At 38.5% G+C, this 19,377-nt stretch overlaps 1 protein-coding gene across 1 annotated transcript in view; it reads left to right on the top strand.

The window, feature by feature from the left end:
- FREM2 (FRAS1 related extracellular matrix 2) overlaps nucleotides 1-19,377 on the top strand; it is a 182,606-nt gene that overhangs the window by 67,359 nt on the left and 95,870 nt on the right. Inside the window, exons 3-4 of the mRNA XM_003913791.4 lie at nucleotides 12,812-12,958; nucleotides 18,008-18,238. Of these exons, the coding sequence (XP_003913840.2) occupies nucleotides 12,812-12,958; nucleotides 18,008-18,238 (378 nt within the window). The remainder of the gene's footprint in view (nucleotides 1-12,811; nucleotides 12,959-18,007; nucleotides 18,239-19,377) is intronic.

The raw sequence follows: 19,377 nt of genomic DNA on the forward strand, positions 1-19,377 counted from the left end.
TCTAACTTTTATTTTCTAACAAGGACTGGAGCTCTAAGACCACACCAACTTGTTTTTCTACTTGCTTTGTGTGTGTGTATGTGTGCGTGTTTTCCTTTATGCAGCCAAATGTACAAAATGAACAGCTTTTGTATTAATCTGAGATAGTGAAATTAATGAGAAGGGCTGCTTTTGTAGCTCTGGCACAGTTCTAAAGGGATCAGAGCAATCACCAAGGGGTTCAGCTAATTAAATAATACTACACCAAAGCTAAGCACCAAAGTTAGCTTTGCAAAACTAATCTGAAATAAATGAAAAGAAAATGTGAAAAACAAATGTATGACATTGATGCTATTTTACTCCATCCTCTCTTTGTCTCTGTCTCTGTCTGTCTCCCCCACACTGTCACTTCCCACCCTGCTTTCTCTTTCCCTCCTTCTCTCCTTCCTTTTTGACAGATATCAGTGACACATCTCATTTAGCTTCTCACAGGAGCAGTATCTAAGTAACCAGGTATAATGCAATATATGTCTTTTTAAGTCTAGTCGTTTAAAACTTCCAAATCTTGATTTTGCTGCTGAAAACAAATAGAACTAAGAACATGTTCCTAACTTAGATTTTAAAAGCAATAATAACAAATTAAACTAAAATTATCTTCAGGAAGTTCCTATTTCTAATTTTCAATCTAATTTTCTGGGATTCTGAGTTACGATTCACTCACAGTATTCTAATTCATAGAATGGCTTTTCTTCTCCCACCCCACTCCAATCTCTTCATACTAACCATCAGATTTAAATTTTGGTCATAATGGAAAGAAGTCAGATTAAAAAAATGTTTTGTTATTAACTGTCAGACGAAGGTACTTGTATTTTCCCTTTATATATTTTTGTCTCCTAATGTGGATATACCACATTCTCAAAAGATAATCCAAGATACAGTTCAGACTGTAATCCATGTTAATTGTAATGACAGTGTCTGTGTATGGTACTGTTATACAAATAGGAATTAGAAAACAGCCTCACTTCACAGAGAATTAACTAAATGGTGCTAAACCGGTTACTCAAAGAGGTGGAGAAGTGTAGAGAACCACTGCTTTCCTTTAGCTCAGTCTCCTTTGGGGTGGGGGGAGAAGTCTGGCGCCACAAAAGGAATTATGCTCTGGTTTGAACAGAGACCTGAAGGCTATTAAGTTTATTTTAAGAATGTGTTGCCAGAGATCTAATAAATTTATTTGTAGCTTCAGGCAGTGCATGCATGAAATCTTGCTGCACCAGGTGTTTTGTTTTGTATTTTTTTCTCTTCCCCAGAGGAAGAAGAGGGTGTGGATCTTCTTGACGAACTTAACTCTTAGTAAAGCGGTAATTTTTTCTGTAACAGTATAGTATTTAAAACATTTTTTTAACTTCTATACAAGTGAAAAATAATTTTAAAAATTGTCTCTGGGCTGCTTTAAAGAAAATAAAGTAAGTCCTCCCAAATTATATATACACATATAATTTTATTTAATTTTAAACACATTTTAAAATAATCTTAAGCTTAAGAACTGTATTTGAGATTACAGCCTGTTAAATGGAAAGATCACTAAACCAGGAGTGAAATCTCTGGGGATTCAAAATGCTTTGTAATCTTATTCACATCCCAACCTTTCTGAATCTTGGTAAAATGGAGCAGTGAGAAAAGACGGAATCCAGCATTCATTCTGCTCTAAAATGCTTGGCATCTGTTTGTATTATTCACCCACATAATAATTTCTTGAGTTAGTTTGTGTTCTTATTTAAAACACAGTGTTATACTTGCATGTTCAGGAAAAAATAATTCTCAGCCACTCGCATCACAGTGTTAAAATGACAAAATTAGCTTGTAATTTAGACCCCAAATGATAATCTAATAACCTGAATGTTGTAAATGAGAGTTCATCTTGCAATTATGTATTTGCTTTGTCCTTTGTCCTCTGTAGATATACACCTGAATTCCTTATCCTAAGCATGCATATCAACAGTACAGATATTCATTCCACTAAATGTAAGCTTCTAATTAAGAAAGCAGTGTTACTTAATTAAATCAGGTTTGATGAAGGAAATATGCTTAAACCCTAGGTAAGGGGATGTAAATTCATGTTTCGTCCTTCCTTTTCCTCCCTTTCCATTGCAGGGGATGAAAATAAACACATTGTTTTTATTTTATTTTATTTTATTATTTTATTTTTGAGTGGAGCTGGGGGAAGGGGGCTGTGCTTAGAGAAATGCAGAGGATCCCTGCAGGCTCGGGCTTGCAGATTCCCATTCCAACCTGGCTGTGGCCTGATGATGCACATTATTCAGCCTAGAAGGAGGATTTTCCTTCTGACTTCCCCGGATTTTGACTTTGGCTCCAAATTCATTCATCAAACCAGAGGGTCTTAAATCCTAGCTTGTGTTAATTTTTTATAAATCCATCTCAAATCTTTGTTAACTGACTTTCATACCCTTTGCTTCATCATGTAATACTCATCATTTGAGGGCCTCACTATTCACTAGAATCAGAGCTGATAGTAGAGGGAAACTTACTCAGATGACAGTTTTGCTTCTTTCCAGTAGCACTAATTTATAAATTAAGTTAAGCAAATTAGAATTAAGCTAGAGTAGCCTGCAAATAGGATAGTCACCTAAAGGTCGTCATCTGAAGACTCAGAGGAAGTATAGGAAGAATATTAGCAGGCTGCACTTGAATGCTACATCTACCACATACTACGCCCCTGGGAACGTAAAGTGGCTAGTTTAATCTGACACTGATTTACCTCATGCATAGAATGTGGAAATACCTAAATTGCAGGGTTGCTGTGAGATGCATTGAGATAATGTGCATATTATCAAAATCACCCTGACCATGGTCCTCAATCTGTCCAGCTCTCCTCTGCAGGCGTTTTCAGAGTCCCCAAGGCTGAGCTGAATTCAGCCAGCTTATACCTACACTTGAGTTCCACTTGTTTTTGGTGAGTGTTATGGTTTCTCTTTTGTGTGTTTTGATTGTCCAATGCCTATATTATGCCAGTTCTGATTGGCCAAAGCCCATGCCACCGGTTGGCCAAGATGATGATGATGATGATGATGATGATTTGAGATGGAGCCTCACTCTGTCACCCAGGCTGGAATGCAGTGGTACGATCTGAGCTCACTGCAACCTCCGCCTCCCGGGTTCAAGTGATTCTCCTGCCTCAGCCTCTTGAGTAGCTGGGACTACAGGCGCACGCCATCACACCCGGCTAACTTTTGTATTTTTAGTAGAGACGGGGTTTCATCATGTTGGTCAGGCTGGTCTTGAACTCCTGACATTGTGATCTGCCCACCTTGGCCTCCCAAAGTGCTGGGATTACAGGCGTGAGCCACCACCACGTCTGGCCAGTCAAGATTATTTTTAATATCACTTCTGCCCCAAGGATAGGTGTTCTCCATAGTAAGCCCAGTTGCTCAACATCTGCACAGCTCTACTAGAAATCCTGTCACAGCTATGCCCAGTTCCTCCATAGGAGGAACCTTCCCTGTGGCCCCAGGAACCCCCAGGGGTGGGCCACATAGCTGTGTGGTGATCTTTTCCATTATTCTCTATTGAAGGAAAAGGGTATCCAAAAGTGTGCTGCTTGGCCCCTGGTGTGAAAAAAGAGACTAATTAAGCATCTCTTTAGATTTCCACAGCTGCTTTCTTTCCCTGGAATCCAAAAATACATCCAGGAGCCTGGGCAAGAATTCGAGATGAGAAAACTTACACTACATTTTGAATCCCTACACTCAGATGATTAAACTTTTGTATAGAGTCCATTGTTTTGCCTGACATCCATTTTCATTACCACAAGTTCTCTCTCCACAGGCTCCTTTATAGCCCAAGAAAATCAGCTTCCATGAGGTCTGTCACTCCAGTTTCCCATCTAAGGATAAGAAGACAGGAACCCCAGATGTGGGCTGTTGCTTAAACTGAGATCCTAGAATGAATTATCCTAAAATTCTCTAGTAGGATTAGGAGTGATTCTTCATTAGAATTCATCCCGTGTATATCACTTTCCTTTAGGCTAACAACAATCCTACAAATTTTCTTTGTATACCCTCAAATTACAGCAGGTAGCCATGCAGGAGCCAGTACACCCTTCACCCCCAAGCCACAGCTGTGTCTACATCCTAGTATTGTCGTGGCCAGGGACAGAGGCCGGAGGAAGGCCAGCGCTGCCCATCTGAGAATGCAGTGAGGGTTCCTTTCAATTCACACTCCTGAGCATATGCCAGAAAAGGGATTGATTAAAGGGAGATAAATTGTATGTGGGGTAAACATTTTTCTGCTTCTGTGCTCCTTTTTTTGTGTGTGTCCCCAAAGAAAAACCTATTGTGACTTTTACGGAATAAATACAGTTGATTTTAATTATTCAGCGTAGTTACGTTTCTGTAAAATCACAGTGAATACTGAATTAGCAAATACTGAAGCATTGCTCCTAGGGGAAATACAGGGTTAGGTTTCTATGGGCCTCTGGTCACATTTCATCAACCAATCAATTATAACCTTGTTTTATGTGTGTTTCTATTTAAAGACACCTTATTAGATATATGTTGTTGATTCATTAACACGGCACTTACAGCCTGAACAAAACGTATCTAGCACACAACTTTTCTTTGTAAGGCCCATCACAACCTTCTTGTTCTTAGGAACACCAGACAGTACTTTAGCACTATGGTTGTGGGCCTTTTTTTTTTTTTTTAAGACAGAGTATCACTCTCTCGACCAGGATAGAGTGCAGTGGCATGATCTTGGATCACTGCAACCTCCACCTCCCAGGTTCAAGCGATTCTCGTGTCTCCGCCTCCCAAGTAGCTGGGACAACAGGCATGTGCCACCATGCCTGGCTAATTTTTTTGTGTGTGTATATTTTTAGTAGGGACAGGGTTTCACCATGTTGGCCAGGCTGGTCTCAAACTCCTGACCTCTGGTGATCCACCTGCCTCAGCCTCCCAAAGTGCTGGGATTACCGGCATGAGCCACTGTGCCTGACCAGTTGGGGACCATTTTTTAAAATAGCAAAATCACCAATGAAAAGCACAAAAATATAGAAAATGTGGCACTAAAAAAAAAACCGTGAAAAGGATACTTCTTTACAGCATGAGAGCTGAAACAAGAAAGCACAAAGTGTCAGGTGATTAGAATTTTTTGATGCCCCTCTGCACGTGTCTGAGAATGATCACAAAAGTACCACATGTATTAATTTGGGGGCTAGCACAAATTTTCATGAGTGGAGCAATTTGTAAATATGGAGTCCAGGAATAATGAGAATCAACCATATATTAGTCTTTTGCATAGTGGATGAATAGGAATTTCAGTCTTTGGAAACTTGTGTGCAAATACCCATTATATACCCACATTATATACCTGGGGTGGGTATATATGTAACCATATCATGTCCTCAGGAAACAAAATTACACATAATAATGTGGATTGTGATATTGTTGGCTTGTAAGGTGAACATTGATATATTTGTCAGCATCCATCTCCACCTCCATATAGTCTGGCCATTTCTTATCTGTCTACAGAAGAATATTGAGTAGAGTATGAAATAATCCATACTTGATCTCAATTCAGTGTAGTTTGTGTGACAGTTTCTAAGATATCATAGCTCCATTTATTCTTTTGTGTTTGTACATGCCTATCCTAAAAATGGCCCAAAAGATCGCTACAAGCCGTGTGTGTCCAAAGGAAACCAACATGTGTCGTGGTGCTGTGCCTGTCTCCCTCTACCTCCTGGGTCTTTGTCATGCCACTCTTCTTTTTTTTTTTTTTTTTTTTTTGAGATGGTGTCTTGCTCTGTTGCCCAATCTGGATTGCAGTGGCGTGATCTTGGCTCACTGCAACCTCCACCTCCCAAGTTCAAGCAATTCTCCTGTCTCAACTTCTTGAGTAGCTGGGATTACACACCTGCCACCAAGCCCGGCTAACTTTTGTATTTTTAGTAGAGACAGGGTTTCACCATGCTGTTCAGGCTCTCAAACTCCCGACCTCAGGTGATCTGCCTTCCTAGGCCTCCCAAAGTGCTGGGGTTACAAGTGCCAGCCACCACACCTGGCCCCATTCCTCTTTCTCTACATTTCTCTACCAAATCTCCGTATTTCTTTGTGGATCTGACCGCTGTGCTGTGCTGCCTCATTTTCAGAATGTGTTAGGCAATGGAAATGGTGAGGAGGGAGTGTTCAGAATGAAGGGAGAAAACGATATAACAATTATCATAAGCAGCAATTCTTGAATACCTTACTATTGGACTAATCAATATTGAAATTATTAAATAGTCTAAAGCTTGTCATCCCTCAGTGCCTGAGTCACCTCTGGATGATCCAGGGCGGGCTGCAGATGTATCTTGACCTCGCCTTCTTTGTCTCTAATATCCAATCTCTTAAATAGGAGGAGAAGGAAATAAATATTGAGTAAATGCCCTGAGTGCCTACCACATTGAATTCTTTGAAGTTCCTTTTTTTTCCACCGGATTTCTTATCTCTCTTCTTATACCTAATCTTCCAGGAACGCCTTCCCCTCCATCTCTCTAAATGTCTAAATACCACCCTGTACTTAAGCCCCCATTTAAACACTATCTCTTCCATGAATTTGTCTTTGATCCCCACGGGCTACAGTAATCCCTCACTCTTGTGAACTCCCACAGCTCATTATCAGTGCCTCTCACAGCATTTGCCAGGCTCTAGTTTGTGCACATTATCTAGGTGCCTGTGCCATCTCCTGCAGTTGAATGCCAGCCCCTGGGGGCAGGGTAAGAGCCAAGTCGGCTTCAGCTGTGCACCAGGTGGTTTTCAACAAAGAGTGAAGTCAGTCTGACTTTAGGGACCAGAGAACAGGATTCCACAAGCTCAGGGAGATTCCCCTGTGGAAGATTCTAAGGCAATGCAAAGTTCAGGAGAAGATCATCCTATCACAGAAATGGCAATGAAATTAATCCCTTATTTTAACTTTGATTTTAGATTTGCACCATAATTACTAGCATTGATTCGGATGGTAGCTGCGTGGTTGCTAATCACTGTCCTTACTGTCTAAGAGAACAAGACTTCTTAAAAATCTGCTTAAAAATCAAATTATCTTCCCAGTGCAGTGGCTTGCACCTATAGTCCCAACTACCCAGGGGCCTGAGGTAGGAGGATCACTTGAGCCCAGGAGTTTGAGGCTGCAGAGAGCTGTGATAGCATCACTGCCCCCGAGCCTGGTCAGCAGAATGAGACCATGTCTCTAAAACAATAACGAAAATCAAATGATCTAATTTCCCCAGTAAAGTAGGTAATAGTATTATTATCTTAAACTTTTCTCATATAAATATCTATATCTATTGCTGATTTAAAGGACTACATCCAGCTTTTAAAAATTTCTATATAGTTGATTTTCAGTTCAGCTTTGAAGCTGAGCTTTATTCTGGGCAAATGAGATTTTACCAAGCTAGAAATTACCAACAATATTTTCTATTTGTAACGATTCTCCAAGAAGAAATTTGTTGTCAAAGCTAAATGGACATGTCCCCTTTATCAAATACAAGTCAAAATTGTGGCACTAGTTTCATATTATTGAAGATGAAATGCTTTGTCTTTAGAGAGATCAGGCAGCCCTGAGCTTTTAGGGAGGGCTAATTGGAGTTTGGTATTCTTTGTTATTCTAAAAAAAGAAAAACTACTGAGTTGGAATTGAAGAAAATGAAGAAATCTGAAGACCAGCTGGGTAAGTTCAAAAGAGGTCTTTTCATCAAAACCTTAATGGCTTTGGTGTCAGGATTTGAAGACAGGGCATTTGGGAGTGTGGTTATCAGCTGTCAGGCACTTGTTGTGTGGATTTATGACATGAGTCATGGACTTTAATTTTTTTCAAATGAGGTGCTGAGACTAGCTCCTTGTGCATCATAAATGACAGAATCTATTTTAGAAAGGCAACGAATTTTGCTTAAGTAAAAATTTGTCAGTTTTTAACATTATTTAACTTCATCTATAATTTCACATTCAGTAAGCTGTAGCTTTTGTTTAAACGTCAACATTTATTATTTCCATTAATTGAGGTTTTAGAGGAGTTTACGTGATACGTAACAAATTAGTCAATAAAGTATGTTTCTATTCTTTCAATAAAATACAGAGTTCAATTATACAAGGTCACAGTTTTAGTAAAGGGAGTTACAATAAGTTACAGTTTGGTTCCTCGAATCTCTATATCCCTCCTGCATAAGAAGTGAGTACCTAAACTTTTATGAATTCTGAAACCAAATCTGATTCACATGTGTAATGTTCAGAAGAGTTATGTAGTATTTCATTCCATTCAGGGTTAGGCTTTATAGACTTCATATTTTCTAGTTAAATATCTATTTATATGCTCTGGTTTAAAAGTCCCAGTTTTAGTGGGAATTCTAAATTTTCTATAATAGTTACTTTGGACCATCTCCCTTTCTTACAAATCAAAGCTTCTTTTTATTTTTCCTGCGTTGTATTTTGAAATAAAATCTCAAGGTGGTGGTTGTACATATGAAATACTAGCAAACTGTTCAGCTATGTGTCATTCAAAACCTCTGATTAACCAGCAACCTGGCACCTTTGTCCTTTCAGAACATAGGCACAAACCTGGAAATAATTTTTACAGATGTTTCAGTAGAGACGAAATTAGGTATCTCTAAAACCATCCACAAAGGGAATGGAAGGGTTAAATAGCCCATTAGTCATCAATAATCCCTGAAAGTGTCATTTAGAGAAACACAAATTCCAATAATTCACATTTATGTATCACTTAAAGTCTTTCAAGAAATATGCAACATTTTAGAAAGGGTGTCATTAAACCAATTACTGTTTTTTAAATAAAAAGATTCAATAATGAAAGAGATATGTTACATTTACATAGAAAATTTATATTGCTCAATAAATGAAGGATCACAGAACTTTCAACCAAGACATTAGAGTTTCTAATTGATGCAATAGATATTTTTCTAACAATAAGTAAAATGAGCTCCCTGACCTCCTGGATCACGTGTTGCAGTGGGAGAACACAGCAAATAACCAAAAAAAAAAAAAAAAGAAAGAAAGTAAATATATATAGGATATAAGATTTTGGAAAGTACTGTAGAGAAAAATTAATCACAATAAAGGGGAGTGCTGGAGTTTGCATTAGGCTTGCTGTTTTATAAAAACTGAAGAGAGAAGCCCTCAGTGACTCGATACTCTTAAAATGTGCCATATTTAGAAGAGAATGGTATTTTCTGGAATATCTCAGGAAAGGGTTAGAATCAAATCTTAAAATTAGCTAAGAATTGTTAAAATGTAGAGGAATAGGGATTCCCAGGAAGAGTAGGAAAACTGAGGATGTCCTGAGGAGAAGACATAGCACATACAAAAACAGCCACCTTTGTCCAGAAAAGAATGAGAGGTTGGATGTGAGACGCTGGATATTTCTCTTTAGGGGGAAGTGATGGGATGTGAAGACATGGGTGTTAGAATGGACAAGAAAAGGCTTGGGAGAGCATGACAAGAAGTTTGGAATGAAACCTAGTCTTGCTGGGACCGCAATTTAAAGTGGACAGGAGTGTGGCATAAAGGTGTTTTCATCTAATAATTTGTTTTGAAATCAGAGCTGGTTTATGTACTAATTTAGTCAATTGCATATTATTCTATCTTTTCTATTACTTTCTAGATGATGTTCCAAGTAATGGAACATAAGCACAATAATTCTTAAAAATATTTTTAAAAACAATGAGAACAAGTATTGGCAACAACGAAAGAATGGGTACTCTCAATTCCTGATGTAAATTAGTGCAATTTAGTACAATTAGTAAACTCATACAATTAAATATGAGAGGATACCCACTAAAGTGCACAACTATACAGAGTAATCAATAAGAGAACAGCTGCAGAATCACAAAGAGATGAGAGGGCTGGAGCAGCTGCAGCTGCTTCACACAGGAGGGGGATAGAGCAGCGATAAGGAGTGGGAAGTGTCAGCCAAGGAAGAATACCAGTCCTCATGTTAGGCAAGAGGACAGGGGTGAGGGAAAGAGTGAGGGTGGCACATCCCAGGAGCTGCAAGAATCTTGGCTTGACCTCCAAATGGGCAGATTAGAGCGCAAGGGGAACAATCAGGGTAGGTCAGGATGAACCTGGAAATCTGCAAAGTCCACTTGGGCCGGTCGCGGTGGCTCAAGCCTGTAATCCCAGCACTTTGGGAGGCTTAGGTGGGCAGATCACGAGGTCAGGAGGTCGAGACCATCCTGGCGAACACGGTGAAACTCCGTCTCTACTAAAAAATACAAAAACTAGCCGGGCGAGGTGGCGGGCGCCTGTAGTCCCAGCTACTCGGGAGGCTGAGGCAGGAGAATGGCGTGAACCCGGGAGGCGGAGCTTGCAGTGAGCTGAGATCCGGCCACTGCACTCCAGCCTGGGCGACAGAGCAAGACTCCGTCTCAAAAAAAAAAAAAACCAGAAAAGTCCACTTGATATGGGCAAAACTGTAGGCAAGACGCGGGGCAAAGGAGAAATGAGCACAGGTGGGTGTCAGGCGGACGAATAGTAGTCCAGCAGTGGGCCTGCAGGGTGGACTTGGGCATGCGTGGTGTGCAGGGCAGAGTGAGCTTGCATTTGTTGAATGATACTATTGACCTCAGAGTACTGTGTGTGTATATGGGTTATCTGAGCCAATCGTCGAAGAAATCACAGGTGCTAATTAGCATCACCCTCACTTGACTCTCCAGAAAAGGAAACAGAGAGATCTAGAGAAGTAACTTGGTCAGAGTCAGACTGCAGCTAGAAGTGATGTGGGTGGGCCTTGGACTCCAGTTCTGAGGAGCCTCCTAGCCCATGGCCTCTCCTCTCCAGAACAGCACTCAGGGTGCGGCAGACGTTAGGCATAGTAATTTTCATCAGGGCAAAATGTGGAATGAGTTTCCTTGTTAAACTGACAAACTTACACAAAATTCCAGCTCTCCAGTCTTTTTTTTTTTTTTTTTTTTTTTTTTTTGAGACAGAGTTTCACTCTTGTTGCCCAGGCTAGAGTGCAATAGTGAGATCTCGGTTCACCCAATCTCCGCCTCCCGGGTACAAGCGATTCTCCTGCCTCAGCCTTCCAAGCAGCTGGGATTACAGGCATGCACCACCATGCCTGGCTAGTTTTGCATTTTTAGTAGAGACGGGGTTTCTCCATGTTGGTCAGGCTGGTCTCGAACTCCCGACCTCAGGTGATCTACCCACCTCAGCCTCCCAAAGTGCTGGGATTACAGGCGTGAGCCACCATGCCCGGCCCCAATCTCTTTATATTTTATAGTTGATAAATTAACTAAAAATAGGAAAGTCCATAATCCCATCATTTAAAACACCAAGCAGCTACACCTGTGTCATGCCTCATTTTACAAAGCTATGATCACAGCATCAGTACGATCTGTTGTGGTGTTTAAGTGTTTTTGGTGTTCCAATAATATTTATTGTTTAAGAGTTGAATAACATTTTATTGATTTGATATACTATAAGATGGTTTTTAAGGTTTGGGGTTATTATAGAAAATATTGCAATGAATAGTTCCTTGCAAATACATTTCTGCTTCTTTTAAAGCAAAAATCCCACAGAAGGACCCACAAGATTGAATGATATAACCATCTTTTGCCCCTTGCACACATTGGCACATAGCTGTCCAAAAGGCTTGTGCTAATTTGAAAGTCAAACAACAGTAAACAAGAAAACAATTTCCCTACATAATCTCAGTTGTACGGGGTATTCTCTTTAATCTTTAGTACATGTTACGTTGATAGCTGAAAGTAGCTGCAGTTTTTATTTTTTAAAAGTTCGAGCAAAGATGTACATATTTCCATGTCTTCACTCATTCAACGTTTTCCCTTGTGTAGATTTTTTTTGTCATCTATTAAAGTTTTGAGATTTTCCTCTTTCATTTCCTTTTCTGTAGTGAAGCTCTTTGTGAACTGCAAAGAGAAGAAACTAGAATGAAAATTGTGCCTCTAGCTGTGTTTGTTACTTGGGCTTTTTTTTTTTTTTCCACAGCCACTTTCAGAAAGACTTAAAAGGCATTACTGATGCCTTTGTTTGTAAACCTCACCTTACTCTGAAATAATTGGTGTAGATCAAAAGAAGTAGAGGGATGCGTGCAGAGTGATCGATCAGCTGATAACCATTTTTCCTTTCATTTAGCCAACATAGTCGCTTTCACATTAGAAAGATCACACACAAGGTTTATTTTCTCCTGATAGGCAGCCAGCTCCATTTTGGTGGGAAGATGGGAGGGGAAAACCTTATCTTCAGAGTGGAATGGCAATCAATGAAAAGCACTGTCTGTTTGCTCTAAGGAATGGAGTGGAATATAGCGGGGAAGGGAGGCGGAGAAGGGATATTTGTTTTTCCTTAGGTGGTTATAATTAAAACCTTCCACCCAATTGCTCCGTGAACCAGAAAAAGGTATTTGTGAAGTGTGTGTTTTTTTAGAACATCACAAAGGAGCCTTGCAGCCCTCTGATTAGAAAACTTGCTCTCCAGCGGCACCTTGTGGGAAGTGAGTTATCCTGCAAGTTGGATGTTTAGTTTTAGGATTAAACTGAATAGCCTCTGGTAGTTGTGCACTTCCTACCCGTTGCTTACTTCCCGTCCTAAAACAGCAAGGAATTTGTGAAGAATTATGTCAGCGATAGAATTTATGTGTAACAGTCCCTAGACTGTAAGCTGTATTTCCATGTACATATTCCAGGGTTGTGCATCAAACTAAGTAGCTGTATTGATTGTTAATGTTGCTTCATTAATCTGTGGAATTTTTAAGATCACTCATTCAAGAAAGCACTAATTTATGGCTTTAATTTTTTATTTTCAAGGTGGAAACAAGGTAACCAACCAGCATTTTCGTCTGAATTGGGCATGGATCTCCTTTGAAAAGGAATATTACCTGATCAATGAGGACTCCAAATTTCTAGATGTTGTTCTTAAACGTAGAGGCTACTTGGGAGAAACTTCTTTTATAAGTAAGTTTAATTTTTTGTTTCTGTCTCAAAATTTTATTTTTCTAGCAAACGTTTATAATTCTTCTACAGTGATTAAAATATCAGTTTAGTTCACTGATCTAGTTTTCAAGCTTAAAGATTTAAAAGTTATCTAACTGCTAAAGAAACAAGCAACAGGTTTGTGTCAAGGTACTTATCCCTTCAACCCTTCTATATACATGTGATCTTTTTCTGATATAAAAATCAGCAGGAACAATAAGTTATGAAATAAAAATAAACGTCACTGGATCTTAGAATGAGCTTAGGCAAATCTGTAATTTACCCATAAGATAAAAGTCTTCTGAAACATGAGTGTCGTGTCCTCTCTTTGTAACCAGCAGTAAATTGTTAAATACTAATCATTTTCCTCTGCTTTACTTCGTTTAAATAAAACTGAGAGTCAAAAGCAAACGAATGAAACCTTTTTTCAACTCCAAGTTCATATTTGATTTTCATAGAAGCATAAAATAAAGTTGGCAGTATATTGGTACTTTTAAGCAGCAATATGGTTGGCATAAAATATTAATATGTTGATAAAAATGGCAGCACCTGAAGCAATCATATTGGTTTTGGTACCATATATTTTATAGACATCTAGGCCAATGGAATTTGCATGGGATAAAAAAAGATTTCTCCTGGCCAACACAGTGAAACCCCGTCTCTACTAAAAAAAAAAAAAAATACAAAAAACTAGCGGGGCGTGGTGACGGGCGCCTGTAGTCCCAGATTCTCGGGAGGCTGAGGCAGGAGAATGGCCTAAACCCGGGAGGCGGAGCTGGCAGTGCTCCAGCCTGGGCGACAGAGCCAGACTCTGTCTCAAAAAAAAAAAAAAAAAAAAAAAGAAGATTTCAATGAGTGAGATTATCAACTAAGGTAGGAATCTAGGAAAATGTTGGCAAAGTAAAAACTTAGTAAACCTATACTTGTCTCCAAATGACTATTTTGAAATTTTACCGGGTCCATGAACTTAAAGAGTCTTAAACAGTAGACCTCTATGCACAGAAATACACATCCTGCCACCCCCAACATCCCTCCCCAACACCCACAACCCTGCTGTACTTTTGCTGCAGCCAACACCCCACCACTCTTTTTGATTTCCCCTGACATGTTTTGAATCTGAATATTAATTATCCCTCACTTTAAAAATTCTTTTTTTTTTTTCCTCTTAACTTTAGAAGACCGAGTTTTCACAAGACACTTTCCCTGTCTTTGAGGTTGCTCTGGCTGCAGGGGGAGCTGGTCTCCCCACAGCCTCACCCTCAGCCTCTGCTTCCATCTTAGGCATGAGCCTCCACCTGGCTGGCTTCTCATGCTTTGTATTTAGCCTAGGATATTCTGAGTGCTCTCAGTGCGCTCTCGTTTAGGGACACATTGTCTGCGCACATGTACACATCCTGTCTTATCATCAGGAACCAGTTGGTCTTAACTCTGCTTTGTACCTGAACATATAGCAAATAAATCATAGAGAAAATCATAACTAAAAAGCAGAGCACCTTACCAATTATTAAGAATAGGTTTATCTATTTTTTACCTGAGTTCCCACTCCTGGTGAGTTTAATTAATTTTTCACTCACAACAGGCCCCTGGATAGCACTGAGAAAGTTAACAATAGAAAAAGATTTCAAAAAAAAATTATTTTTTGCATTTTTTTTTCTCCACCGCCTCTTTTTTCTTAAGCTGGATGCTAAAATGTCAAACAAGAGCTCTTTTTGTTGTATTTTTTTCAATGAACTATTATTTTCTACGAATGTGGGAATACCAGCAGTTCTACAAAGGCTCATAGGCTTTACTTGGTTCACTTCACATGGTTACTTAGTGACCTGGATGACAGAAAGTTGGGAAGCCTTCTGTGTGTGGCCCATATCCTCAGTCACTGAAGATGGTAACAGAATTCATGCTAGGACCTGGGGTGGAAATCAGATTAAAATGAAGGGTAGCCTCATACAAGTTCTACAGTGAATACATTGCTTGTAACTGTTCCCATACAACCTCTACTTTTATTTATGGACGTTTAGAATGACATAGATTGCATTATAGCAAAAGACAGAGTATCACTTGAGTACAGCTAAGAAATCATGAATTACAGGAAATTTGTAGATGTATATTCTCAAAGATTATTATTCATTTTATAACCACTAAAATCACTAATAAACTAAATGTGTATTTATATTCCACATTAGTATTTGCATTTCAAAGCTCTTATTGCTATCAGTTATTGAGTATTTATTAAAGGCAAGGTACTTCATACGTACCTTAAGCACTTTATCTATCTCTTTTACACCCTGTATCAATTCTTTATTCCCTGACTCAACAAATGTTTTACTGAGTACTCATTATATACCAGGGACTTTGTTAGGTAGTGAACTATGAAGAAACAATGATAGCTAATGTTTACTGGGTTATTTGCTGGGCCTACTTCCCAATACCCTACCTAGGTCAACTCCATGAGAAGAGTACCATGAGATGAGAAAATAGAGGGGCTGTAATATGTCCAAAGTTAGCCAACTAGTAAGGGGCAGAGCTGAGACTTGGCAAAAGGCCCATGTTCTTAACCACTGCACCATAGTGCTTCATAAATCCTTCACTAAGATAAGTTAATAACTTGCCTGCAATCCCACAACTGTTTTGTGGCCGGGATGGGAAATAAAATCTATTCTCTCATTCCACAAATACCCTGTTTAACCACTTTGTTATTTTTCTATGTCAGAGGAAAAGATCCAATTGCAGTTTCATTTAATAACAAAAGTAAAAAAAATATAGGTGTTTTTAGCAGCAACAATTGGGATATGGTATTGTAACTCATTTAATATCAGATGGTATTGCAACTCATTTAATATTAGATGGCTTGACTATCATGTAGGAAGGAGGACTAGTTGGAACTAGCAGACATTCCTTGTATCATACTTACTCAATTTTTGTTTTTAACTCCCTTTTGAAACTCAAAAAAAAAAAAAATAATGCATTGCTGATGAAAGAAAACAAAACAGAAAAGTGAGCAGTAGCTATCAGAGGCAGACTAACAGATTTTTGCTGGTCATGCCATTGGGGATAGATGGGTCAGTGAGCAGCATGTGTTTGGGAACCTCAGAGAGAATGATTCCTTTCATCAGCATCTTGGCAGTGAATTGTAGTGGATCCAAGAGGTGTTGACAACCAACTCTGCGTGCACGAGGAACCAGAGAGCTATCAGGAAGTCTAAAGCATTCAGCAAGATACGCAGCCCTGCAATTCCTGATTCTGTGCCCTTGTTTTCTCTTGCCATTACATAAATTGTATTTTACCTGCTACTGTAAAAGAAAAATATGATGCAATATTTATGTCAGTTATTTTTCTGAGATCTGCAAGACAGAAATATTTTTAATAAAATCTTTGTTTTCATCTTCATTTTAAGATTAAAACAGCAGTCACTGATATATTCCTATATATAGATACCTATTCAAATGACTCTTATATAAGCATTATGAAGGCAAGAGTTTCTGTCTGTTTTGTTCTCTGATACAGCCCCAGCACACAGAACAGAGGCTGGCATGGAATAAGAACTCAATGAATACTTGTGGTTGAATGGATCTTATTTAGTCCAGTTTCATTTCTAGTTTGAAAAACAAAATGAATTGTTTTTAAAAATATAATTTTTGATTAAATGCAAAATTTTCCAAATAACTTATTTTCAAGATTAAAAAACCTAGGTCACAAGACTTTATTTTTTCCTCTTTTGTTTATTTATTTATGTATTCATGTATTTTTAATTTTTGAAGCAGGGTCTCACTCACCCAGGCTGGAGCACAGTGGCATAATCACAACTGACTACAGTCTTGACCTCCTAGGGCTCAGGTGATCCTTCCACCTCAGCCTTCCCAGTAGCGAGGACTACAGGCATGTGCCACCACACCCAGCTAATTTTTGTCTTTTTTGTAGAGATGGGGTTTCACCATGTTTCCCAGGATGGTCTGGAACTCCTGGGCTCAAGTAATCCACCCACCTCACCCTTCCAAACTGTTGGGATGACAATCCTGAGTCACCATGCCCAGCCTTATTTTTCCCTCTTTTATATCTGTCTGTCTTACCAACTTCTCTGAAAATGCCCAGGTTTAGAGAAATATATTTGAAAATTATTGTATTAACTTGACTCATTAAGAGGCTCTGGTTCTGTATTTAAGGATACAGAAGTCCAAGTACCATTGCCATTTTATAATTTTTCTATGACATTAAATGTTTTCACTCCTTTTGGATAATGTACCCTATAGTTTGAGTACCTGGCATGGTAATAATGAAGATCATCTTGCGATGTAGTTAGAGACCCAGAGATCCTTCAACCTTCCCAGCTAACTGAAATTGACCTTGAATGAACTACCAGAGTAAGCCAAGCATACTGCTCATAATAACCATATATATTTAGCTCTCCAATTCTGTTTATTTATTTCATGGAATTCTGGGGTGTTCCAGAAAGAAAAAATTGTCAGTGACCATGCTGAAAAACAGTGAATTACATTTTTTAAAGGACCCTAGTTCTATTAAGTGCTTAGAGAATACTATCACTTTTTATTATTCCACTTGACCATTTATGACTTAGATTGTGAGTCAGAGATTCTTTCATGGAGGAGTTTCTTATTGGCTTATATTTTATAGTTAAAGAATGTTTCTTTTCTTTTTTTATATAATATCCAGCAACACATGCAAAAGTAAATGTGAAGAGTTTTAAGATTGCATAAACTTGTAGGAGTAAGGATATTGTACAATGTGGATATACATTTACTTGGTCTTGTTTGACAAGAAGTTCTAATCCAAATGTAGCTCAAAGCATATATAGCAAAACCATAATTGAGGCAAAAGCAGAACAGAATCACAAACTACCCAACACCTGCAGTGAAACACTTTCATCATCAGACCCATTCCCAGTTTTCCATTTCATGAGGTCAAAGCAGGATCAACTTTGCTTTTCAGGATAAAATGACATGCAAAAAATTAACAAGGAAAATCTTAATAATCCAAGGGAAAATGAAACTAAGAAAATGATATTATGTTTCTGTAAAGGTATTGGCACAAGAGATGGGACTGCAGAAAAAGACAGAGACTTCAAGGGCAAAGCACAGAAACAAGTGCAGTTCAACCCAGGCCAGACCAGGGCCACATGGCGAGTGAGGATCCTAAGTGATGGGGAGCATGAGCAGTCTGAAACCTTTCAGGTGGTCCTCTCAGAGCCTGTGCTGGCTGCCCTGGAATTCCCCACAGTCGCCACTGTCGAGATCATTGATCCGGGAGATGGTAAGAGCCATTGTCAACTGGTTTATGTTGTTGCTATTGGGCTGCTATGACAAAATACCTTATAGGGGTATAGCTTATAGTTTTAAATTCAATGTTAGAAATTTCCATGGAGAGAATCTTCTAGATTAATGATTCATTATTCTCAGATATGCTGACAGGAAGAGGGAAACTAAAAAGTAATAAAAGATGCTATATATACATAAAATATGTATAATATATAAGTATATATTTATATATAAATTATATTACTAGATTTTATGTGTATATAAATATAATTATATATTTTTTTTCCAGCTAGTACAATTTTCATATTACCAGAAAATATTTTATTATATATATAAATTATTTACATATTTATATTTAATTTTATTTATATATTATATATGTGTGTGTATATATATAATCGTTTGTAAAGACAGGGTCTTACTATGTTGCCCAGGCTGGTGTCAAACTTCTGGCCTCAAGCTATCCTCCCAACTCAGCTTCCCAAAGCACTGGGATTACAGGTATGAGCCCCTGTGCCCAGCCAGGGATGCTATATTTTTCCAAGTAAATGAACTATCCATAGAATTACCAACATGTTCTTCCTGTTATTTTAATTCTATCATTTAATACTGCTCATGTCATTTTTCTTAAATTAATTCATCACTTTTTTGAGTCCTTTAAATGTCTTAACGTATCTTTGAAACAAACGGCTTGAGTATGAGATCATTCTTGAATTAATGTGTTCCCCATATTACTTTTAATTATTCAAGATTTCTTCATATATTTACCAGCCAAAAATTTTTATTTGGCCATATGTTTCCACATTTGTTGCATGATACCCACCCCACCCACCCCCATTTTGTAGTGAACACAGTGTTTTGAATCATTGCTGTTAATTTCTGTCAGATTACATTTTCTTGTCAATGCACACCTCGGCTGATGCTGGTAAAAGTGAACCTTAATGCTTTTGTGTGTAATTTGACCTTTTTCTTCCCCCTGTCATACTTCTACAGTCCTGGCTTGTCTTGATCTAGTCAGAAAATTTTAAAAAGAAAAAAAAAGATTGAATAGCTTTTTGAGGGCTGGCATTTATACAAACCCTGTAGAAACATCTAAAGTTAATATCCTGTCAGAAGCCAGACATGACTTTCTTT

This window comes from Papio anubis, chromosome 15 (assembly GCF_008728515.1).
Source record: "Papio anubis isolate 15944 chromosome 15, Panubis1.0, whole genome shotgun sequence".
In the NCBI taxonomy this organism is placed as follows: domain Eukaryota; kingdom Metazoa; phylum Chordata; class Mammalia; order Primates; family Cercopithecidae; genus Papio; species Papio anubis.